We start from the raw sequence: 25,460 nt of genomic DNA, 5'->3' as shown, positions 1-25,460 counted from the left end.
GAATCCAGCCCTTCAAAGGATAATAACAGAAAAAAACCAATACAAGGACAGGAACCACGCCCTAGAAACAACAAGAAGGTAATCCCTCAACAAACCTAAAAGAAGACAGCCACAAGAACAGAATGCCAACTTTAACAACAAAAATAACAGGAAACAACAATTACTTTTCCTTAATATCTCTTAATATCAATGGACTCAACTCCCCGATAAAAAGACATAGACTAACAAACTGGCTACACAAACAAGACCCAACATTTTGCTGCTTACAGGAAACTCATCTCAGAGAAAAAGATAGACACTACCTCAGAATGAAAGGCTGGAAAACAATTTTCCAAGCAAATGGTATGAAGAAACAAGCTGGAGTAGCCATTCTAATATCTGATAAGATTGACTTCCAACCCAAAGTCATCAAAAAAGACAGGGAGGGACACTTCATACTCATCAAAGGTAAAATCCTCCAAGAGGAACTATCAATCCTGAATATCTATGCTCCAAATACAAAGGCAGCCACATTCATTAAAGAAACTTTAGTAAATCTCAAAGCACACATTGCACCTCATACAATAATAGTGGGAGACTTCAACACACCACTTTCACCAATGGACAGATCATAGAAACAGAAACTAAACAGGGACACAGAGAAACTAAGAGAGATTATGAATCAAATGGATCTGGCAGATATCTACAGAACATTCTATCCTAAAACAAAAGGATATACCTTCTTCTCAGCACCTCATAGTACCTTCTCCAAAATTGACCACATAATTGGTCACAAAACAGGCCTCAACAGATACAAAAATATTGAAATTGTCCCATGCATCCTATCAGATCACCATGGACTAAGGCTGATCTTCAATAACAAAATAAATAATAGAAAGCCAACCTTCACGTGGAAACTGAACAACACTCTTCTCAATGATATCTTGGTCAAGGAAGGAATAAAGAAAGAAATTAAGGACTTTTTAGAGTTCAATGAAAATGAAGCCACAACATACCCAAACTTATGGGACGCAATGAAAGCATTTCTAAGAGGAAAACTCATAGCTCTGAGTGCTTCCAAAAGGAAACTAGAGAGAGCACACATCAGCAGCTTGACAACATACCTAAAAGCACTAGAACAAAAGGAAGCAAATTCGCCCAAGAGGAGTAGACGGCAGGAAATAATCAAACTCAGGGGTGAAATCAACCAAGTGGAAACAAGAAAAACTATTCAAAGAATCAACCAATCAAGGAGCTGGTTCTTTGAGAAAATCAACAAGATAGATAAACCCTCAGCCAGACTCACTAGAGGGCACAGGGAAAGCATCCTAATTAACAAAATCAGAAATGAAAAAGGAGACATAACAACAGATCCTGAAGACATCCAAAACACCATCAGATCCTTCTACTAAAGGCTATACTCAACAAAACTGGAGAACCTGGATGAAATGGAGAAGTTCCTAGACAGATACCAGGTACCAAAGTTGAATCAAGATCAGGTTAATGATCTAAACAGCCCTATATCCCCCAAAGAAATAGAAGCAGTCATTAATACTCTCCCAACTAAAAAAAGTCCAGGACCAGATGGGTTTAGTGCGGAGTTCTATCAGACCTAATCCCAGAAGATCTAATCCCAGTTCTTCACAAACTATTCCACAAAATAGAAACAGAAGGTACTTTACCCAACTCATTCTATGAAGCCACAATTACTCTGATACCTAAACCACAAAAAGACCCAACAAAGATAGAAAACTTCAGACCAATATCCCTTATGAATATTGATGCAAAAATCCTCAATAAAGTTCTTGCTAACCGAATCCAAGAACACATCAAAACAATCATCCATCCTGACCATGTAGGTTTCATCCCAGGGATGCAGGGATGGTTCAATATACGGAAATCCATCAACGTAATCCAGTATATAAACAAACTCAAAGACAAAAACCACATGGTCATCTCCTTAGATGCGGAAAAAGCATTTGACAAGATCCAACACCCATTCATGATAAAAGTCTTGGAAAGATCAGGAATTCAAGGCCCATACCTAAACATGATAAAAGCAATCTACAGCAAACCAGTAGCCAACATCAAAGTAAATGGTGAGAAGCTTGAAGCAATCCCTCTAAAATCAGGGACTAGACAAGGCTGTCCACTTTCTCCATACCTATTCAACATTGTACTTGAAGTCCTAGCCAGAGCAATTCGACAACAAAAGGAGATCAAAGGGATACAAATTGGAGAAGATGAAGTCAAAATATCACTCTTTGCAGATGATATGATAGTATATATAAGTGACCCTAAAAATTCCACCAGAGAACTAACTCCTAAGCCTGATAAACAGCTTCGGTGAAGTAGCTGGATATAAAATTAACTCAAACAAATCAATGGCCTTTCTCTACACAAAGAATAAACAGGCTGAGAAAGAAATTAGGGAAACAACACCCTTCTCAATAGTCACAAATAATATAAAATATCTTGGCGTGACTCTAACTAAGGAAGTGAAAGATCTGTATAATAAAAACTTCAAGTCTCTGAAGAAAGAAATTATAGAAGATCTCAGAAGATGGAAAGATCTCCCATGCTCATGGATTGGCAGGATCAACATTGTAAAAATGGCTATCTTGCCAAAAGCAATCTACAGATTCAATGCAATCCCCATCAAAATTCCAAATCAATTCTTCAAAGAATTAGAAAGTGCAATCTGCAAATTCATCTGGAATAACAAAAAACCTAGGATAGCAAAAACTCTTCTCAAGGATAAAAGAACCTCTGGTGGAATCACCATGCCGGACCTAAAGCTCTACTACAGAGCAATTGTGATAAAAACTGCATGGTACTGGTATAGTGACAGACAAATAGACCAATGGAATAGAATTGAAGACCCAGAAATGAACCCACACACCTACGGTCACTTGATCTTAGACAAGGGAGCTAAAAACATCCAGTGGAAGAAAGACAGCATTTTCAACAAATGGTGCTGGCACAACTGGTTGTTAACATGTAGAAGAATGCGAATCGATCCATTCCTATCTCCTTGTACTAAGGTCAAGTCTAAGTGGATCAAGGAACTTCACATAAAACCAGAGACACTGAAACTTATAGAGGAGAAAGTGGGGAAAAGCCTTGAAGATATGGGCACAGGGGAAAAATTCCTGAATAGAACAGTAATGGCTTGTGCTGTAAGATCGAGAATTGACAAGTGGGACCTCATGAAACTACAAAGCTTCTGCAAGGCTAAAGACACCATCAATAAGACAAAAAAAAAACACCAACAGATTGGGAAAGGATCTTCACCTATCCTAAATCAGACAAGGGACTAATATCCATTATATATAAAGAACTCAAGAAGGTGGACTCCAGAAAGTCAAATAACCCCATTAAAAAATGGGGCTCAGAACTGAACAAAGAATTCTCACCTAAGGAATACCGAATGGCAGAGAAGCACCTGAAAAAATGTTCAACATCCTTAATCATCAGGGAAATGCAAATCAAAACAACCCTGAGATTCCACCTCACACCAGTCAGAATGGCTAAGATCAAAAATTCAGGTGACAGCAGATGCTGGCGAGGATGTGGAGAAAGAGGAACACTTCTCCATTGTTGGTGGGATTGCAAGCTTGTACAACCACTCTGGAAATCAGTCTGGCGGTTCCTCAGAAAATTGGACATAGTACTACCGGAGGATCCAGCAATACCTCTACTGGGCATATATCCAGAAGATGTCCCAACCGGTAAAAAGGACACATGCTCCACTATGTTCATAGCAGCCCTATTTATAATAGCCAGAAGCTGGAAAGAACCCAGATGTCCCTCAACAGAGGAATGGATACAGAAATTATGGTACATTTACACAATGGAGTACTACTCAGCTATTAAAAAGAATGAATTTATGAAATTCCTAGCCAAATGGATGGACCTGGAGGGCATCATCTTGAGTGAAGTAACACAATCACAAAAGAACTCACACAATATGTATTCACTGATAAGTGGATATTAGCCCAAATCTTAGGATACCCAAGATATAAGATACAATTTGCTAAACGCATGAAACTCAAGAAGAATGAAGACCAAAGTTTGGACACTGTGCACCTTCTTAGAATTGGGAACAAAACACCCAGGGAAGGAGTTACAGAGACAAAGTTCGTAGCCGTGATGAAAGGATGGACCATTTAGAGACTGCTGTATCCAGGGATCCATCCCATAATCAGCTTCTAAACGCTGACACCATTGCATACACTAGCAAGATTTTGCTGAAAGGACCCAAAGATAGCTGTCTCTTGTGAGACGATGCCGGGGCCTAGCAAACACAGGAGTGGATGTTCACAGTCAGCTATTGGATGTATCACGGGGCTCCCAATGGAGAAGCTAGAGAAAGTAACCAAGGAGCTAAAGGGATCTGCAACCCTATTGTAGGAACAACATGATGTACTAACCAGAACCCCGGAGCTCTTGTCTCTAGCTGCATATGTATCGAAAGATGGCCTAGTCGGCCATCAATGGAAAGAGAGGCCCATTGGACTTGCAAACTTTATATGCCCCAATATAGGGGAATGCCAGGGCCAAAAGAATGGGAATGGGTGGGTAGGGAAGTGGGGGGCGCTATGGGGGACTTTTGGGATAGCATTGGAAATGTAATTGAGGAAAATATGTAATAAAAATATCAAAAATTTAAAAAAAAAAGAAAAAAAAAGACCCAGAAATAACCAACACACCTATGAACACTTGATTTATTTAGAAAGACGACAAAATGATACATTGGAAAAGAGAATGCATATTCAAAAATGGTGCTGCACTAACTGGATATCTACACATACAAGGATGAAAATATATCCATATTTATTACTCTGCACAAAAATCAAGTCCAAGTGAATCAAGGATCTCAACATAAAATGATAACCTGGACCCCTGGGGCTCTCAGAGATAGAACCACTAAACAAAGAACATACACAGGTTGCTCTTAGGACTCCCCTCACATATGTAGCAGATATGCAGCTTGGTCTTCATGTGGGTCCTGAACCACTGGAGCAGGGCTATCCCAAAAGCTGTTGCCTGTAGGTGGAATATGTTCTTCTAGCTGCACTGCTTTGTCCAGTCTCAAGGGGAAAAGATATGCCTAGCTTCACAGAGCCTTGATGTACCAGGATGGGCAGATACCATGGGAGACCCCTACCCACATAGGGGAATAGGGGAGGGGGAGCAAGAACAGATTGCAGGAGGGAGTGACTGGAAGGAATCAGTGAGTGGGATATAAAGTAAATAAGTAAAAAAAAAAAATTGAACACATATACTTCTAATAAGCATCATCTTTTTGTTGTCTTGATAAATAACTTCATCCCTCCAATTTACTCATTGTTTCTTTAAAATGCTCAATCCTTACTTGGTTATCCTGAGTCACAGATTTCTCCATTAAGGCTCAAATACTCAAGTTCATATCCCAAAAGCTCTAAATTCTGCTCATTTGTCTTTAAACCTAGGCATGATGTTGCATTCAGCATCATTATAACAAATGAGACCTTAGGAATCCTAATTAAGGAAGTTGAAGTTGCTGTGTTCCACACATGACCTTACCCTTGAGTCAATAGAAAACATATAGTACAGTCCATTACCCTGTCATTTGGCCAAAAACAAGGAAATTTTTCTTCTCCTATCCAAAATGTAGTAATGGTAATTTTCTTGATTTTTAAAGATTTTTTTAAAATTTGTGTTCATGTGTGTTTATGTGTGCGCACGCATGTTCCACATGTGTGTTTGTGTACTAGTTAGACAGAGGAAGGTGTTAAATCCTGTAGACATAGAGCTACATGCAGTTGGGAGGCTGCACAACCTAGATGCTAACAGCTATGTGCAGGTCCTCTGAAAGAGCAGCAAGTGCTCTTAACCACTGAATAATACTACCACTACCCACAAATTTTCTTTTGAGAATTTACATTACATTAGTATAAGTAGAGTAATATTTTAATGTATTTTCATGCTAAAAAGGAAATCCTACCAAGGGTTTGACCGTGATATTATATATCTACAGATCACATTATACAGACTAATCAACTTGCATTTGTGTACTTAAGACTATATAACAATTAAAGAAAAAGTGGTCATGAACTTGAAAGAGAAAGCAATGCACTGGAGGTAATGGAGAGGAGAAAGAAAAGGGCAAATATGTAATTATATTTTAACTTAATTAAATGAAATATTTTGAAATTATTAACAAAAAGAAACCCTAAAGGAGGCATACTATGACGAGAAAATTACTACAACCATTACGACATTACGACAACCAAAAAAGCATTACGACAACCCAAAAAATGGAAAAAATTTTCAACTTTCTGAACTTGAGTTTATTTTTGACAATAGTTTGTTATCACTGAACAGCAACATGTTTCTGAGTCTCCAATACATAATAAATGACATTACATTAAATGATTTATAAGGCCCATTCAAGAATAAATGGTCTGGGATCATTAAAAATTTTCATAAAGTAAGAAATTGGTAGTTTGTTGGTTGAACAATTGCCCCAGCATCCATGAAGACCTAGTTTCTCCATAGTGCCATAAACTTCTCTTCTTGTACGAGAAGGGGGTAAAATGACCAAATCTTGAACTCCTCATGGCAACATTGCATCTTCTTATCCAAACACAGCTGTTTCCATATGAATACTGCTCACTGACCAGTCACACCGCTGCAGCTCATGATACTGCTCCTCTGTTAAGAAAGTATTCTCTTACCCAAGGTTTTCCTCAGAGCAACTTTGACATCCTTATTTCTCAAGCTATAGATCAGAGGGTTCAACATGGGCACCACAATCATATAGAACAAGGAAGACACTTTTCCTTGGTCAAGAGGCAAAATGGAAGGGGGTTTGAGGTACATGAAAGCCCCAGAACCAAAGAAAAGACAAACCACAATCAAGTGGGAGCTGCAGGTGCTGAAGGCCTTGGACCTGCCCTCTGTGGAATGCATGTGAAGAATACTAGAGAGGATGAGGGCATAAGAAATGAAGATGGTGACAATGGGCACACCAATATCAAAGGCCACAACAATAAAGACTACGAGCTCATTTATGAAGGTGCTATTGCAGGAGAGCTCAAGAAGGGGAAGAATGTCACACATGAAGTGATTGATGAGGTTGTCAGCACAGAAGTTCAGATTCATTAGGTTCCCTGTATGGGCCATGGCCCCAGAGAAGCCCATCACATAGACTCCCAGCAAAAGAAGTAAATATACCTGGGGAGACATGGTGACCGTGTACATCAGGGGGTTACAGATGGCAACATAACGGTCATATGCCATGGCTGACAGAATGAAGGACTCAGAGACAACAAAGAAACAGAAGAAAAACAACTGTGTCATGCACCCTGAGTGTGAGATGATGTTCTTCCTTGAGATAAAATTCATAAGCATTTTGGGGATGATAGTGGAGGAATAACAGAAATCTATTACAGAAAGATTGAAGATAAAGAAGTACATAGGGGTATGAAGGTGAGAATTCAGCCCAATCAGGGAGATCAAGCCCAGGTTCCCCACCACAGTCACCATGTAGAAACCTAGAAACAAGAAGAAGAGGGGCATGCGGAGTCCTGGTTGGTCTGTCAGGCCTGCAAGGATGAACTCTATCACAGAGGAATTCTTGGCAGTCATTCTTCTTGGGCGGGAAGCCTGTGTAGCAGAGAGGAGAACCAGTGGAGTAAAAACATCGCCACCATCCTTACAAATCTATCCTGTCTTTGAAGAAGGAGAGAGGGGAGGGATGGAGAGAGGAGGGAGAGAGAGAAAGAGAGAGTGACAGAGACAGAGACAGAGGCAGAGACTAAACAAAGTATATATCTCTTAGATTCTGAAGTTAGTCCGTTTGAGATGCCTTCCCCTCTCCTGTCTCTGAGCAAGGTGCTGAAACATGAGTCTCTTCCCTGGAGTGAGTCCTGAAAGGCAGGTGCCACCAGAGCTATGACAGTGTCTCCCAGTCTGCACTATAGAGATAGAGATGATAGATAGATAGATAGATAGATAGATAGATAGATAGATAGATAGATAGATAGATAGATAGATAGATAGATAGAGACATAGAGACATAGAGACATAGAGACATAGAGACATAGAGACATAGAGACATAGAGACATAGAGACATAGAGACATAGAGACATAGAGACATAGAGACATAGAGACATAGAGACATAGAGACATAGAAACATAGACATAGACATATAGACATAGACATAGACAGGCTTCTTACATCTCTTAGCTCAACTGCATGCAGGGTGAATAAAAACATTATAAGCTAACACTTATTTAGGAGTTACTTTGAGAGGCTCTTAGTATATGACTGTACTGTTATCCTTACTTTACAGACTTGATAAGTGAGACTGAAATACCCAAAGTCACAGACCCTCCAGACTTCAGGCAGGAGGGAAGCTCCCAAAATCCCACCCACAGTCTGCGTTTCTAACCCTTGTTTCATGACTGCTCAGGGTCAGAGGGGCACATACCTTCCTTTACTTGCAGCAGGGATGTTCTGCCTACAATCTCTCCTCTAATGTGTTCTAAGAAAGACAAAGACCTGGTGAATAGAAGACAACAGCTTGGAGCTTGGACCTTCTCCTTTCCCAAGCCAAAGCTCAGAATCACAGGTTTCCCTTACATTTCTCTCTGTCCTGACAAACTTGACTTACAACTTTTAGTTTATACAGAGGTTCCTCCAGCTTCCAGGAAAGAGGCAGCTCCTATCATGACCTATGGTAATAGGAGAATAAACAGACTCAGTCTGGTTCACAATCTCAGTGGCCTGATTATGAAGACAGGGGCTCCCTAAGGATCATTTCCTCAGAGTTACCTTCCCAAAGGAAGCAAAATGTTTGTTTTCTGTATACATCATAATTTACCTTTTAGAAGGAGCATTTCTTTCAGCTATAGCCTATAATGTACTTAATACTGTATCATTAAACTGCGTCCCAGCTGCCAAGGTCTAAAGCATTCAGAAACATGTCTATTTTTATACTGATGTATTTAGGAATATATATAGAGAGAGCTACATGCTATATATATATCAATTAATGAAAAAGAGACCACAAAATTTGAGCAAGGAGAGGTATATGGAAGATTTTAGGGAGAGGATGGGGAAGGAGGAAATGATGTAATTATATTATAATCTCAAGAAAATAAAAGAAATAAAGTTTTTAGGAACATCTATTCATTCCTTATTTCAGCTCTTGCTTAGGATGTTAAAGTCTGGATCTCTGCAGAGATACAGCATGTTTCAAAACCCAGTCTTATCTGAATCTGCCCAATTCAAAGTCCTTATCCTAATATTAGATCAACATTCTTATAGGTCCCACTGAAACCCATAAGACAACATCTTAAAAATGTCAAATAATGCCCAATAATTTTAATAGAAGTGAGTTCCATTGAGAAAATTTTGCAAAGCTCTTATACTTTAGCAGAATGAAAGATTTATTCAAATTTTAACTCATTCCAGGGATCAATATTAATTCTTGGAATGCAATTAATCAGAAATCAACAAGAATTCTTATTCCCCGCCCCTCTAAGTAAGTTTAATGATTAAAAAGAAAAGAAAACCTCAGAATAGCAGGCCTTTTCTATATCTATACCCAAGTAGTCTTTGTCTAAGTTAATAACTAGTCAAACTTCCAGCTTGACTGTCAGCTCTCTCTGCCTTCCACCACACTCTTTGAGTACTCCTCCCAATTGCTTCTTTCTCTTTTTTGTCTCCTACTCCCAAACCCCAACATCTGCCTTCACCATCCTTTCTCTAAGCTGTCTTCTCAAACATCAAAGTCACATCTTCACAGGAGCTAAGATCTAAAGGATCTGGAGAGGTTGTGTTTCCGTCTGTTCTTCAGCCCTGTCTGCTCACTACAAATATCTAGAGTGAGTCTCACAAAGAAAATCCGAGACATTGATCAAAAACTCTGGGTATGGGCTTGGCCACACTATCTTTCAGATACTTCTAAATATTTTCAGAACCAGAAGCTTAGGAATTGACACAATCATCAGCTACTATCATCTCCGAAGGCATAGAACACAGGTCACAAATGCACACCCTACTTTCAAAATCAGACATTAGATTGCATGCAATAGCATAGCTGGTCTAGTGCTTTCTCTGTGCACAAGCAATATAAAAACAAGAAAACACAAAACAAGTATTTGCAAACTTTGAACAGCAGGTAATATAAGAATAAAATTATTGACAAAATGCATAAAAAATATGCAACTACTATAGCTACCCAACTATTTCCTTAGTGGAAACTTACAAAACACATACATATGGTTTTGGATATGTATGTATCCCAAGCAAATGACAGAGTGCCTATTAGTGAAATAAAGGCCAGAGTTCAAGGATGCTTAGACAGCTGAGTATTAATACATAGAATATACTAATAACTAAAAATTAAACACACAGAAAACCAAAACTTCTCAAAAGAAGAAATACAAATGACCAAGAAATATATTTTATCACATTTCTTAATTATGTGCACATGCACATAATGCATGGCAAAGCCACTGTGAAAAGAGGACAACTTTCAGGACTTGGACTCTCTATCTACTATGTGGGTCACAGGAATGGATCTTTGTTCCAACTTGATAGAAATCATCTTTGCCTGCTGAATCATCCTGCTGACGCAGTCATTAAGTATTGTAAGGGCTTTCAATATCCTTATCCATCATGGAAGTTCAAAGAAAACTACTGTAAGATTCCATCTTGCCCTAGTCAGAATGGCTATTGTAAACAGTGGTGAGGATGAAAGAAAAGAAGTAGAAGTATCCCTGTTCACTGCTGGTGGAATGTAAACTGTTTTACCCTCTATGGAAATTGGTGTGGAGACCTCAAAACCCAGAACTACCATTAAAAAAGCAGAACTACCAAATAAGAACAGCCCCTATAGTCTCATAAATTTGAATTGTTGGTCACCAGGGAGTGTCACTAGATATGGCCTTGTTAGAGGAAGTGTGCCACTCTCTCTCTCTTTCTCTCTCTCTCTCTCTCTCTCTCTCTCTCTCTCTCTCTCTCTCTCTCTCTCTCTCTCTCTCTCCCTCTCCCTTTCCCTCTTCCCTCTCCCTCCCTCTCCCTCCCTCTCTCTCCCTCTCTCTTTCTGTTCTTGTTGTCTTCAGGTCTGGCTGTAAAACTCTCAGCTGCCATGCTCCCTGCCATGAGGACAATGGACTAAACTTCTGAAACTATAGGCAAGTCCCAATTAAGTGCTTTCTTTTATAAGAGCTCTCATGGTCATGGTATCTTTTCATAGCAGTAGAATACCAACTAAGACATATGACAAAAGGACTCTACATTCTACTGCAAAATTACTTACATATCCATGTCTATTGATTCCCTATTTAAAATAGCAAGAAAATACTAAAGTCCTCTAAATATTCATCAATAAGTAATGAAAGTGTGATATAAATACACAATGTAATTTTATTTAGCAAAATTTGCAGAAAAATAGATAAATTTGGTTATTATCATATTATGTAAGGTAACCTAGATTTAGAAAGATGAAGATTATCTGCATGTTATCTTTCATATGCAGATCCTAGCTTTAATGTTCTGTTAAGGTGTGTGTGTGTGTGTGTGTGTGTGTGTGTGTGTCTGTGTCTGTGTCTGTGTCTGTGTCTGTGTCTGTGTCTGTGTGTAAGTATGAGTGTAGATATAGGTCATGAAGCTAGAAAGGGAGTCATGATAAAAGGAAAGGAGATGTTGGTGTAGTGGAGGTTAATAGAATTCATGAGACAACATGAACAAGAAGTTTCTTGGGGTAGCGAAGGAAAGGGAAAAATAGAGGGATGGAGGATGGGGAATGGGAAAAGGGAGATTAAACAAAACAAATTTGAAAATGTCATAACGAAGCCTACCATTGGTGAGTTAGCTTTTGAAAAATATTTTTAAAAGGAGATAATTCCTCAACCTTTCCCATATATCTAAGTGAGTATAACCACTGGAGAGGAATACAGCATAGCACCAATAAGATGACCACTTGTCAACTTGCCTGGAACAGTCAAATTTATGGCTGTAATTCTAACAAAATTACTGGTAGTAATGGTAAATTGTAAATTATAATGTTCCTAAGCATTCAAAATGTGAACTAACTTCAGTACAAATCGTGGCTTTGCCTATTGCTAAATATGTGACCTTAGTAGCTGTTCAACCTCTCTCTGAACTTCAGTCTCTAATCTTAAAACTAATAATAATCATATCTCAAAGAGTGAATAAATGGTGCTGATTATAGAACTTAGAAGGCAAAAATAATTGATTAAATAATACTAGCAATCAGAACTGTCTTTCTTAATAGCAATGATATTTTATATAGATGGTAGTGTCAGAACAGGCTGAAAGAGAGAAAAGGGCAGACAGGGAGAACAGTCAGAATTCTCTCCACAGCAATAAATACAGAAAGAGGTTAATGGTGCAGGAGACATAGTAATGATGCAGTTGATATATATTGATGTCCCAGTGGTAAAAAAGAGATTGATGGGAAAAGCACAAATCAAATTTGACTAAGATCTGAGACACAGAAAAACATAAATATGACATATATGAGAAATAAGACTGAAGAAGGAAATTAAATAAATTTTTGCTAAGACTATAAAATGTTACATAACATCTAAAAGGCAAATATCAGAAAGAATATGGCAATGCAAAGTCACTTTAGGGTAGGAAAGAAAGAGATGCATACTTAAGAATTATCAATACAGAGTTAATCTTAAAAATATAGCAATAATATGCTCTAAACATATGTCTTTAAAGAGGAGATAATTGGAATTCAGGAGTTGAGGAATCCTGAAATATGACCACACAGAAGAAGGGAAATTGATCAATAGAAGCGCTTGAAGACATGTACAACATGTTTCAGAAGTAAAACAGAATATGAGATTGAGTAGCATCTTTACAATGGCCCAATATGTCCATGCAAAGGACAGGAATAATTATAGGAACCTTAAAGATATTTTGAGTGCTACTCATAACCTCAACAAATACTCAATTTAACAAATAATTGTAGAATAAAAGAAGTTTTGTGGGTGCCAGGGGTGGAGAACATTTCAAAAGTAAAAGGATAACTATGTCCTTGAGCTGCCAAGAAAAAGAACTAGATATGACCTTAAATTACATCATTCCCTTACTGTTCACTCATTCTTTAAAAAAAAAAAAATGGTAAACGGCTTGTCTATCAAACAGAGCCCTAGGTTCTATTCCTAACACCAAATAAACTGGGCATGGTGGTACATGTCTGTGATCCCAGCACTAAGGGGGTAAAGGCAGAAAAAACATAAATTCAAAGTCATCCTTGGTAGCATAGCAAATTTTGTGGGAGCCTGGGATACATGAGACACTGTCTTAGATTGACAGATGATAGACAGAGAAAGACAGAGAGACAGATACAGATAGACAGACAGACAGACAGACTGGTTAATAGATAATATATACAAACATGACTGATAATAGATAGATAGATAGATAGATAGATAGATAGATAGATAGATAGATAGATAGATAGATACTCTAACTTAGACCATAGGACACAGTCTTAGATTGAAAGATGACAAAGAAACAGAGAAAGTCAGAGACAGACAGATAGATGGTTAATAGATGATAGATAGATAGATAGATAGATAGATAGATAGATAGATTAGAGATAGATAGATAGATAGATAGATAGATAGATAGATAGATAGATAGATAGATAGATGATAGACAGATAGATGATAAATAGATAGATGATAGATAGATTATTGATTGATGATAGATAGATAGATAGATAGATAGATAGATAGATAGATAGAGCTCTAGTTCAGACCATAGGACACTGTCTTTGATAGATGGCAAATAAACAGATAAAGACAGAGATAGATAGACAGTCAGATAGATGATTAACAGATGATAGATAGATAGATAGATAGATAGATAGATAGATAGATAGATAATAGATGATAGATAGATAGATAGATAGATAGATAGATAGATAGATAGATAGATAATAGATATACAGATTGACAGATATATAAATGATAGATGACAGATGATAGAGATAGATAGATAGATGATAGATAGATAGATAGATAGATAGATAGATAGATAGATAGATAGATAATAGATAGACAGATAGACAGACAGATATATAAATGATAAATAGATGACAGATGATAGAGATAGATGATAGATAGATAGATAGATAGATAGATAGATAGATAGATAGATGATAGATAAATGATCGATAATAGATAGACAGACGATATATAAATGATAAATAGATGACAGAAGGTAGAGATAGATAGATAGATAGATAGATAGATAGATAGATAGATAGATAGATAGATAGATAGATAGATAGATTCTAACATGGCTATACCACCAAAGACTCTACTCTAAGCATGGATGATGGTGCACAAAAGCTGTATCCCTTAGCTCAGTGTTTTCAGATGAGAAAGTTTTGTTTCTTTAGCAATTTTGATGACTTGTAGAACGTTAAAAGGAGCATCACAGATATTAAGTTTTAAGAGTTTCCTGAGCCTAATGAGTTTTGGGGTTTGGTTGTTGTTGCGGTGGTGGTGGTGGTGGTAGTTGTGGTTGTTTAGTTGATTGGTTGGTTGGTTAGTTGGTTGGTTGGTTGGTTGGTTTTTTGTTTTGGTTTGGGGGTGTTTGTTTGTTTCTTCTTCCTCATTCTTAATGATGCTCCCATAAATAGAGAATGTTTCAATTCAGAGAAAACAGGCACACAACAGATGCTCATGTACTCTGTGAAGTGAATCATCAATGGTTCCTGTCCATCACCAATGAACAGCCATAGCATTTCCCCAGACCAATACACTAAAGAGACAAAACTAGGTTTTCCTAAATAAACCTTAGGTATTAAAATTTTTTTAGAATACTTAAATTTCAAATATATGTACTGTATTTCCATGATTTCCCCCCTCCCTGTCCTCCTTTAAACCCATCCCTCCTACCAACTCCTTCTCAAATTTATGGCCTCTTTTGCTTGTTAGTATATTTTAATTAAAATATAATATTGCTTCCCCCTTCCCTTTTCTCCATCCAACCTCTCCCATTCTCCTTTTCTCTAACCCTTCCTATGTCATTCCCTTACTTCCTCTCAAATTAGAGGCATACTTTAATTATTATTACTTGGGACTAATGAGGTCATGGGTCTTACAATGAACCTATTACCACCACTTTACTAGATGAGCATAATTCCTAATACATAATTCCTAATGTATTACTAATACATTCCAAAGCTCATCCTTATACCCACAGATAAGTATAACACTTACCTCTCATCCAAGAAGCTTCTTTTTACAACAAATGGAAGCCACTACAGAAAATCATAACTGGACACAATACAGAGATCAATGGATCACAACTTCGGGAAGCCCAACCTCAACAGACACATCCACAACATAACTCCTACAGAGAATTCTTGAGATTTTTTTTCAACAACAATGCCAGATCACATGATATCTTGTAGAAGATTTAGAAGGTAAAATGTATTTCTTGAAGAAATTTAACAGAAATGTTTAACAAAAAAATAATGGAAAGAAATTTGTAGACACAGCTGTCTCACCATCAGTCTTGACTATAAGTAGTTCCACAAAGATTTTGACAATCAAATTCTTCTCTTAAATTGTTACATTCCAGAGATGTGTGCTATTTCATAAACCAAAACCTGCCATTTCTGTATTATAGATTCTATTTTCCCAAAATAATAAATTCTTGATGTATGTATACATCAAGAGTGTGCAATGAGTTGAAATAAAAAAACTAAGAAGAAATAAAGAAAGAACAAAGAAACAAAGAAAGAGAAATAAAGAAAGAGTAGTTGTTAAACAAAAACAAGAATTGAAGGTACTAAACCTAGTTTACAAAAACCTTTTCTGGATAAAGTACTCCCTGACTTAATAAAGTCTTTTCTTCCAGAACTTTATTCTGGTAACTAGCTAAAATCGTGAGTCAATGTAAAATCATGGCAAGAACACACTCTGTGGACTTGGTTCTGATTTTATTTCCTGTAATTATTAGAGTCTAATGAAATTGTAAACTCTCTTCATTTGATATTTTCTTCTATAGAATATCAATTATTAAATATGGCTTGGTTTTGGTAGAGTGTAGAGGTGATTTAGTTAACCTGCTCTGGCTCCCAAAGCGTTATCCATCCAAGAGCTATCTGGTTCACAGATGAAAGACACACATACACACACACACACACACGCACACATGCCTGTGCTGACTAATTTTGATATGCCTTGGCTAGCTCAAAGGTTGGACTTTCCCGTGGCTAGCGAACACTCCCCTCCTGTATTCCTGAGTTATCATCCTTAAAATCTATATTTCACCTCTGTACCGCAGACTCAATAGAGGAAGTGGTCACTAGGACCACTTATCCAAATTTCTTACATGGTTGATCTGTCCTATACCCCTTTCATGGTGATTCTCTTCTTCCTCCCTTCTCTCTCCCAAGCCCAGGAATTCTAAAAGTCCTGCCTCTGTATGTCTTACCCAACCATTGGCTTCTGGCATCTTTATTTACCAACAGGAGCCAACTGGGGGCCAGGTTACTCAGTATCTTAAGTGCAGGCACTCAGTAAGCAGTTTTGGGGACCAGCATTAACATTACAACACAAGCAGCATTAGGCCAAACCCACTTCAGTAAAGTAGTTTTGATATGCCTTGGCTAGCTCAAAGGTTGGACCTTCCCCGTAGCTAGCAAACATTCCCCTCCTGTATTTTTTGTTATGTTTTATTTCCTCCTGGATTTTTTAGTTATAGATTTCTAAGAGATTCGTTCCCTATTCTGAGTGTAAGTAATTTCAGATATGGCTATTACCTGATAAGGATATGTTTGCAGTACTAAGAGCTTTTGGGTCAGTTGCAGTAAATAACTTAATCTCTTGTAAAATTTTGTTTCAGATTTCTGTAAAGTACCCTTCATTCCTTCCCCATGTAGTATTTTCTGTATTGTTCTACAAAGACAGAAAGACCTATGTTAGGATCAGTTAGACATCATGTAGGGATAGACCAGACACAGAGATTGGCAATAGGAATGTATTAGAGAGATTCCCAACAGTCAAGCCCAAAACTATATTATAGACAGACCGCACACAGCAAGCAGTGGGGAGCTCAGACCTGGACTCACTGTGGGTCAAATTAATCCAAAGGGAAGTACTTTGTTTTCTTTCCTTAATATGACACCGATGGTTTGGGTGCCTCTGGCTTTGTCTTTAGTCTATTTAAGGGACACAAGGTTACACTTTGAGAAGAAACACTTAAGAAAACTATCCCAGTCATAAAATTGCAAAGCTTCTGTAAGGCAAAAGATACTGTCAATAAGACAAAAAGGCCACCAACAGATTGGGAAAGGATTTTAGTTACCAATCCTAAATCTGATAGGGAACTAATATCCAATATATACAAAGAGCCCAATAAGCTGGACTCCAGAAATTCAAATAATCCCATTAAAAAATGGAGTACAGAGCTAAACAAAGAATTCTCAACTGAGGAATACCGAAGGGCTGAGAAGCACCTGAAAAAATGTTCAACATCCTTAATCATCAAGGAAATGCAAATCAAAACAACCCTGAGATTCCACCTCACACCAGTCAAAAGGCTAAGATCATAAATTCAGGTGAGAGCAGATGCTGGCGAGGATGTGGAGAAAGAGGAACACTCCTGCACTGCTGGTGGGATTGCAAGCTTGTACAACCACTCTGGAAGTCAGTCTGGCAGTTCCACAGAAAATTGGACATAGTACTATCAGAAGATCCAACAATACCTCTCCTGGGCATATACCCAGAATATGTTCCAACTGGTAATAAGGACACATGCTCCACTATGTTCATAGGAGCCTTATTTATAATAGCCAGAAGCTGGAAAGAACCCAGATGTCCCTCAACAGAGAAATGGATACAGAAAATGTGGTACATTTACACAATGGAGTACTACTCAGCTATTAAAAACAATGAAATTCTTGGGCAAATGGATGTATCTGGAGGATATCATCCTGAGTGAGGTAACCCAATCAGAAAAGAATTTACTTGATATGCACTAATTGATAAGTGGATATTAGCCCAGAAACTTAGAATACCCAACATACAATTTGCAAAACACAAGAAAATCAAGAAAAAGGAAGACCAACATGTGGATACTTCATTCATCCTTAGAATAGGGAACAAAATACCCATGGAAGGAGTTATAGAGACAAAGTTTGGAGCTAAGAGGAAAGGACGGACCATCCAGAGACTACCCCACCCGGGGGTCCATCCCATAATCAGCCACCAAAATGCAGACACTATTGAACATGCCAGCAAGATTTTGCTGAAAGGACCCTGATATAGCTGTCTTGTGTGAGGCTATGCCAGTCCCTGACAAATACAGAAGTGGATGCTCACAGTCATCTATTAAATGGAACACAGGGCCCCCAATGAAGGAGCTAGAGAAAGTACCCAAGGAGCTGAAAGGGTCTGCAACCCTATAGGTGGAACAACAATATGAACTAACCAGTACCCCCAGAGCTTGTGTCTCTAGCTGCATATGTATAAAAAGATGGCCTAGTCAGCCATCATTGGGAAGAGAGGCCCCTTGATCTTGCAAACTTTATATGCCTCAGTACAGGAGAATGCCAGGGCCAAGAAGTGGGAGTGAGTGGGGAGGGGAGCAGGGCGGGGGGAGGGAGAGGGTATAGAGAACTTTCAGTATAGCATTTGAAATATAAATAAAGAAAATATCTAATAAAAATTTTTTTAAAAAAAGAAAACTGTCCCAGAAAGAACAATAAAAATATTCTATTAAACTTGCCAGACTTCTTTTTTAAGAAGGCTATCTAGTGGCTAGATAGCCAACTTGACACAGCTGGTTAAGGAAAATGCCTCCATGAGATCCAACTGTAAGGCATTTTCTCAATTAGTGATCAAGGGGGAAAGGCCCTTTGTGGGTGGTGCCATCTCTGGGCTGGTAGTCTTGGGTTCTATAAGAGAGCAGGCTGAACAAGCCAGGGGAGGCAAGCCAATAAAGAAAATCCCTCCATGGCCTCTGCATCAGCTCCTGCTTCCTGACCTGCTTGAGTTCCAGTCCTGACTTCTTTGGTGATGAACAACAGCATGGAAGTATAAGCCAAATAAACCCTTTCCTCCCCAACTTGCTTCTTGGTCATGATGTTTGTGCAGGAATAGAAACCCTGACTAAGACAGGCTATAAGAGGGAAAATGTAGAAAACAGACACAGAGAAACAAAATTAGCTGACAATGTGTCATAACACTCATGTGTAATGTCACTGAAAATGATGTTGCAGGTAGTCAGCAGGTACCTATAGGAATGAAAATAACAATAATGATGATACATTGGTAGTAATTTGTAGTGCTGATTTCCTGTCAGAAAAGACCTGGAAACAACGATCCTCCAGAAGCAATGAGCTTCTCTGGCACCAGATTCACATTCCTGGGGTGTCATTTCCCTACTGAAAGAACCAAGATTCTTGGTGAAATGAATGACTCAGCTCTGAGAAATGAAAAGAATATGATAAAGCCTCAACATCTTGTCATACCAGATGGTAAGGAAGATATTAGAGACTAGTATATTAAGTTCAGAGACAAATTGAGAAATCCACAAACTGTCAATGCCTGGGGCAATAGCTTACTGGTTAAGTGTGCACACTGCTGTTGCTGAGCACCTGAGTGTGGTTCTCAGCACATAACTCAACCTATAACTCAAGGTCCAAGGGGGAATTTATTGCCGTCCCCTCCAAAGGTATTTGTGTTCATGTGAGCATACCAACCCAGACACATGTACAATTTAAAATAAACGAAAATAAAATGTAAAACATAAAAATAAAATTCTGATAACAAAAGCATAGTAATTGTATTGGGCTGAAGCACATTAAATACATTCACACTAGTGAATTTATAAAGGAGGGGGGTATAAGGAAACCAAATCATTGTTTTAAAATTATAAAGACATATATTTTTATTATAACTGTAATAGTAAATACAAGAACTATTCTGTTGGATAGATAACACAAAAATAAGCACCAAAATGAGTGTGATTAAAATTGGAGAGCTCTGAATAAAATTAAGGCTAATGTCAATATTCTGGCCATGATGAGTACAGTTGTTTTCAAAGACATTACTCTCTCCCTGGGAAGGAATTTTAGCAACAGGCTTCCACTTTGTGCTTCAAGTTAAACTTGCAAAACAAAGAAGCCAGGACCTGCATTTGAGAGATAATGTGTGTCATTTGTCTTTCTATCTCTGAGTTGCCTCACTTGGCAAAACTTTGTTTCAACAAAACTCTTTAAAACAAGCATGTCAAGGCTAGCTCATGATGCATCATGGTGACTAGCTAACAATATGTAATAACCATCATGGCACTGAGAATGATGTTGCTGGTAGTTACTGTGGTGCCTATTGAGATGAAAATGACAATAATGATAATACATCAGTAGTAAAGGTGATAGCCATGGTCATAATGGTAATGATGATAAGGGTGGGTGGGTAGTGGTGATGGTTGGTGGTAGTGGTGATGGTTGTTGGTGGTGGTGATGGTAGTGGTAGGGGGGTAATGGTGGTGGTAAAGGGTCTGTTGATGCTAAATTGTTCATTGCCCCATTATATTCTAAGTTTCTGAAACTGAAAGATGACTTTTACAGATAAAAGAAGAATTAACACACTTGGGAAATAAAAATAATTCACAGAACAAGATAAAACATGAACTAATTGTTACTTTAGAGACAACAATGGTCTCTAGAGTGACTACATCCCAGGAGAGGATCCACACACACACACACACACACATATATATATATATATAAACAGAACCCCCAATTCTTAGTCATATTATATCACCTTTCCAAAAGACAATCTCCTTTTCAGGACTAGACTGGGCTCTTTAAGTAAATTTTGTGATGGATACACATCTGCATACTTCTAGAATTTACTGAATGTTGAAGCCACAGACGTTGCCTGAAGTTTCATTTGAGACGCTGTTTCATTTCCTTTCAGCACAGGTATTTTGCCTAAAAACTATATGAGAAAATGTCCTCTCTTGTGAGCTCTTCTTTATAGTTTAGACAATTTATGACCATATGTTGACAGTTAAGTTTTAATGCTCTGTTCTATGTGATGTACTCTCTTCAGAAAAAATCCTGAGCTTCTGAAAGCTTGATAATAATAGTTAATACCCATAGGAACTCAGAAGATATGTGTGGTCCTAGTTGGTCTTTTATATCATTAGAAAATTTAAGCTGTACCTGAAAGCTAACACTGCTACCTACCTGTATCTTCAGCATTTGGTCAGCTAAGGCAGGAGAATCGTTACAAGCTGAAGGTTAACCTGGGCTTTGGAGTGAGATCTTGTCTCAAAAATCAGTAGTGGGGAAAAAGACAAGAATAAAAAGCTGCAGGAGAAGATTATATAAGCAAAAAAAAAAAAAGTTGAGTCTAGCTGTCTGAGCTCATTCTACAAGAATGTATTCTCATCTACATTGCACTGGGTATATAACATGTACCCTGACCTGATTTACAAAGTATTTTAATCTCTGCTAATGGTTACTGAATATGTTTCTTATCATATTTAGAAGTAGAGATTCCATAAAGAGGGGTAGATAATATTTTTAAGTATTCATCATCTACATAAAAATCATTTTGTAGCCAGGCTTGGTGGTGCACACCTTTAATCCAAGGTGTGAGGCACAGGCAGGCGAATTTCTGAGTTCAAGGCCAGCCTGGTCTACAAAGTGAGTTCCAAGACAGCCAGGGCTATACAGAGAAACCCTGTCTCGAAAAAAAAAAATCATTTTGTAGTAAAATAAAAATAATATTCAAGATCATACCGATCTCTAATATGTCAATATGTAACTTTAGTTAAGAAATGTACTGTCACTAATTCAATATGCAAACCCTACATATAACACATATGTTCTAATATTCAAAACATATTCCAAAGATGTTAAAGATTCTCTTATACTTAAGAAAAAGAAAGTCACTTGATTCAGTAGATAAAACCATTTTCCATCAAACCTTAAAACTTGAGTTTTATCCCTAGAAGCTTTAAGAAACAAGGAGAAGGCCAATTTCCACAAGTTGTATACACCCACACAACACAGCACAGCACACTCACTACACACAAAATCTCTTTTCACAAAACTGGTACTGTAAGTGACTTTTGAAAGAATGGGCTGAAGATGTGTCAATAATTAATAATTGTATCAAAAACAATTACCATAGTGAGATTCCTGCTGTGCCTTAAGATATGTATCCCATGTTGTATAGCGGCAGCACATGCCTGTAGTCACAGCGAACAGGAAGAATAAGAAGGGGTAAGTTCAAGGAAAACGAATGCTACATAGAAAGACTTAACTTTCAAAAAAAGAAAAAGAAAAATAGAAAGAAATGGAAAAGAATATCTCAGATGAGAGAATTTAATTTAATATGTATCACATCTACTAATAACAACACATGCTTCTTAGGAAATATACTACACATGTATATATAATATGTATAATTTGACATAGTGATAAATGGTGTGATGGTTTAGGTTGTAAAAATAATTGCTAAAATTAGCTACAAAGCGCTAGCTGATCCCACAATATGCAATTACTCATCAAATATGACAGGACAGCAGTAAGAAATACAGAACTTGGCCCTTTACTAAGCTTTAAGACCTCTGAAACCCTAAGGGCTGGTCCTTCTGTCAGCAAGAAGCAACAGTATAGAGAAGATATGAGTGCCACAGCCAGAATAGGTCAGCAAGTGTCAAATGCAGAAAACCAGCTGCTCCAAGCAGAGCAAGAACAGCCATTCACAAAGTCCTTTTCTCGCACCACACAGGCTTCCCACTCAGACACAATGGCTGCAGAGAATCAATCTACAGTGACAGAGTTCATCCTCGGAGGGCTAACTAACAGGCCAGAGCTCCAGTTACCCCTCTTCCTCCTCTTTCTGGGGATCTACATAGTCACCATGGTGGGAAACCTGGGCATGATCACCTTGATTGGACTCAACTCACAGCTTCACACCCCCATGTACTTCTTCCTCAGTAACCTGTCACTCGTGGATCTCTGCTACTCCTCTGTCATTACCCCTAAAATGCTCATCAACTTTGTGTCCCAAAGAAACCTCATCTCCTATGTGGGATGCATGTCTCAGCTATACTTCTTCCTGGTTTTCGTCATTGCTGAGTGTTACATGCTCACTGTGATGGCCTATGACCGCTATGTGGCCATCTGCCACCCCTTGCTTTATAACATCATCATGTCTCCTGCCCTCTGCTCTCTGCTGGTGGCTTTTGTCTATGCTGTAGGACTCATAGGCTCAGCAATTGAGACTGGCCTCATGTTGAAACTAAACTATTGTGAGGACCTTATCAGCCACTACTTCTGTGACATCCTCCCTCTCATGAAGCTTTCTTGCTCTAGTACCTATGATGTAGAGATGGCTGTCTTCTTTTTAGCTGGATTCGACATTATAGTCACAAGCTTAACCGTACTCATTTCCTATGCATTCATCCTGTCCAGCATCCTTCGCATCAGCTCCAATGAGGGCAGGTCCAAAGCCTTCAGCACCTGCAGCTCCCACTTTGCAGCTGTGGGCTTGTTCTATGGATCCACAGCATTCATGTACTTAAAGCCTTCTACAGCTAGTTCCCTGGCCCAGGAGAATGTAGCTTCTGTGTTCTACACCACAGTGATCCCCATGCTCAACCCCCTGATCTACAGCCTGAGAAACAAGGAGGTGAAGACCGCACTGGACAAAACATTGAGGAGAAAACTCTTTTGATGTAAATGTTGATCTTTCTTCATGTAAGAGTAAGTGGTTATGCACACCTGTATGATAACCTCTGCGAGCTCGCCCAACTGTGAACAGGAAACAGGAATCACTGCTCTCCATTGTTGGGCTCAAGGCCAGCCTCCTTTTCCTCATTCTCATCTTCTCTACCATTGGTTTTATTTATAATTACTCCATTTTAAGATAATTTTTATATTATTGGGTCTCTGTCCTCAATATGAGGCCAGTGGTAAGCAATTTTATAATTTTTACTATTGATATTTCATCTATTATATAATGTATGTGATCGTATCCACCCCCACCCTCTTCTGCTCTTTCATTATCACCCCCTATATATCTACCTCCCATTTTCATGTCCTCTTTTTTTTTTTTAATAACCAACTGCATCCAATTAATACTGTTTATATTCACATTAGTGTCTGGCCATGCATGGGAGCATGGGTAACCTACTAGCAAATCTCACACCAATTCATTTAATTAGTGGAATCTTAATTACTTCTAGGGTACTAGTTGCAAGTGATTCTGAGAAATGCAGTTTCCAGCTTGTTGACACTAAATAGAATGTGTATTAAAGGGTTAGTAGGACAGTCTCACTTAAATAGCTTTCTACTCATTTTCTTCTGACCTTTCCCCAACAAAAGAAGAAATTGCTACCACTGTTGATATGCTCTAATTAGAATTAAAGGCAGGAAACTATCTCAGATGGAGACCTCTCGATGCAACAACAACAACAACAACAAGGCAAAAGTGTGATTCTGAGTTAAAATACATGCCTCAAGAGGGTGAGGCACTGAATTGACGTGATGTAATCAGTTTCACAATTTACTTATATTGGTTTTAAATATTGTAATCTGCAAAGTGGGCAAAACCAGGGAAAGATAATTCAGTGTTCCAGACAAGACAGAACAATCAGATCCAAATCTGTAGAGCAGGTTATTTCCACAGAAACATAGTGCTTCTCAGTTCAAGCTGCTCGCTCAAATAAAGCTCTGGAGAGAAGACTTGTGAAGCATGGAAGCTTCACATGGAAGAAAAGTCTTTGTCACCAGAGCTAGGACATTTAGTTTTTATTTCCTGGTTAGTCATGAATTTTCCCTCTTAAAGTTTACCTTTTCATAGAGTTGACTCCACTATACTTAGAACCACAAACTCTCACCATCAACAACAGCATCCTCATTGTGAATACCTTCCATGGAAAGACCAGAAGTCTTTTCTCTTTAGTCTTGACTTTACTTCAATATATTACAAGCACAAATGTATTTTTTTCATTCTTTGGAATTGATCAATTTGATGGTATTGTGCAAATTGCTTTACCAATTGGATGAATTTTCTCACAAATGTAGTTTTTAAAGAGAAGTTTATTTTGAAGATCTTTATGAAACTGCCTATAATAGAGAGGAGCTGTGGCAGACTCAACACCAAAAATCTTTCCTCTGCCTTTGTGCTAAAACTGTTGTTTCTAACACACGCACACAAAAATCTCCAACAGTAGGCGTACATAATCTAGCATACATCACTGCTCTTAAAAACTTTTTAAGCTGCCGGGCAGTGGTGGCGCACGCCTTTAATCCTAGCATTTGGGAGGCAGAGGCAGGCAAATTTCTGAGTTCAAAGCCAGCTTGGTCTACAGAGAGAGTTCCAGAACAGCCCAGGTTATACAACAAAACCCTGTCTTAAATAAATAAATAAATAAATAAATAAATAAATAAAT

General features: G+C 38.1%; 2 protein-coding genes across 3 annotated transcripts; one reads left to right on the top strand and one right to left on the bottom strand.

Moving 5' to 3' along the window:
• Positions 1–6,681: 6,681 nt before the first annotated feature.
• LOC110301882 (olfactory receptor 8B12) lies at positions 6,682–8,432 on the bottom strand. Of its 2 annotated transcripts, XM_085828244.1 has the most exons (2): positions 8,406–8,432; positions 6,682–7,602 (listed from the first exon to the last, which is right to left on the bottom strand). In XM_085828244.1, exons 1-2 carry the CDS (start codon positions 8,430–8,432, stop codon positions 6,682–6,684), a joined length of 948 nt encoding a protein of 315 aa, XP_085684370.1. The 2 variants fall into 2 exon arrangements, with proteins under 2 accessions (XP_085684370.1, XP_021028239.1); XM_021172580.2 differs by lacking the exon at positions 8,406–8,432 and having other exon boundaries at positions 6,682–7,617.
• A 14,378-nt stretch (positions 8,433–22,810) lies between these two features.
• Positions 22,811–23,740, top strand: LOC110302124 (olfactory receptor 8A1). The gene has a single exon (XM_021172908.2). The coding sequence runs from the start codon at positions 22,811–22,813 to the stop codon at positions 23,738–23,740; it is 930 nt and encodes a 309-aa protein (XP_021028567.1).
• Positions 23,741–25,460: the final 1,720 nt, after the last annotated feature.

Source organism: Mus caroli, unplaced genomic scaffold, assembly GCF_978045245.1.
Source record: "Mus caroli unplaced genomic scaffold, Mus_caroli_1 scaffold_11, whole genome shotgun sequence".
In the NCBI taxonomy this organism is placed as follows: Eukaryota; Metazoa; Chordata; class Mammalia; order Rodentia; family Muridae; genus Mus; species Mus caroli.
The sequence above is the reverse complement of the archived record's forward strand: the minus strand, read 5'-3'. Positions and strand labels throughout refer to the sequence as shown.

Bases quoted from the DNA above. Each gene is read 5' to 3' on its own strand.
- LOC110301882 (XM_085828244.1), bottom strand. From the start codon at position 8,432: ATGAAACAAGGGTTAGAAACGCAGACT. The intron at 7,603-8,405 runs GTGGGTGGGATT...ATGACTGCCAAG, and splicing joins AAGGGTTAGAAACGCAGACT to AATTCCTCTGTGATAGAGTT.
- LOC110302124 (XM_021172908.2), top strand. From the start codon at position 22,811: ATGGCTGCAGAGAATCAATCTACAGTGACAGAGTTCATCCTCGGAGGG.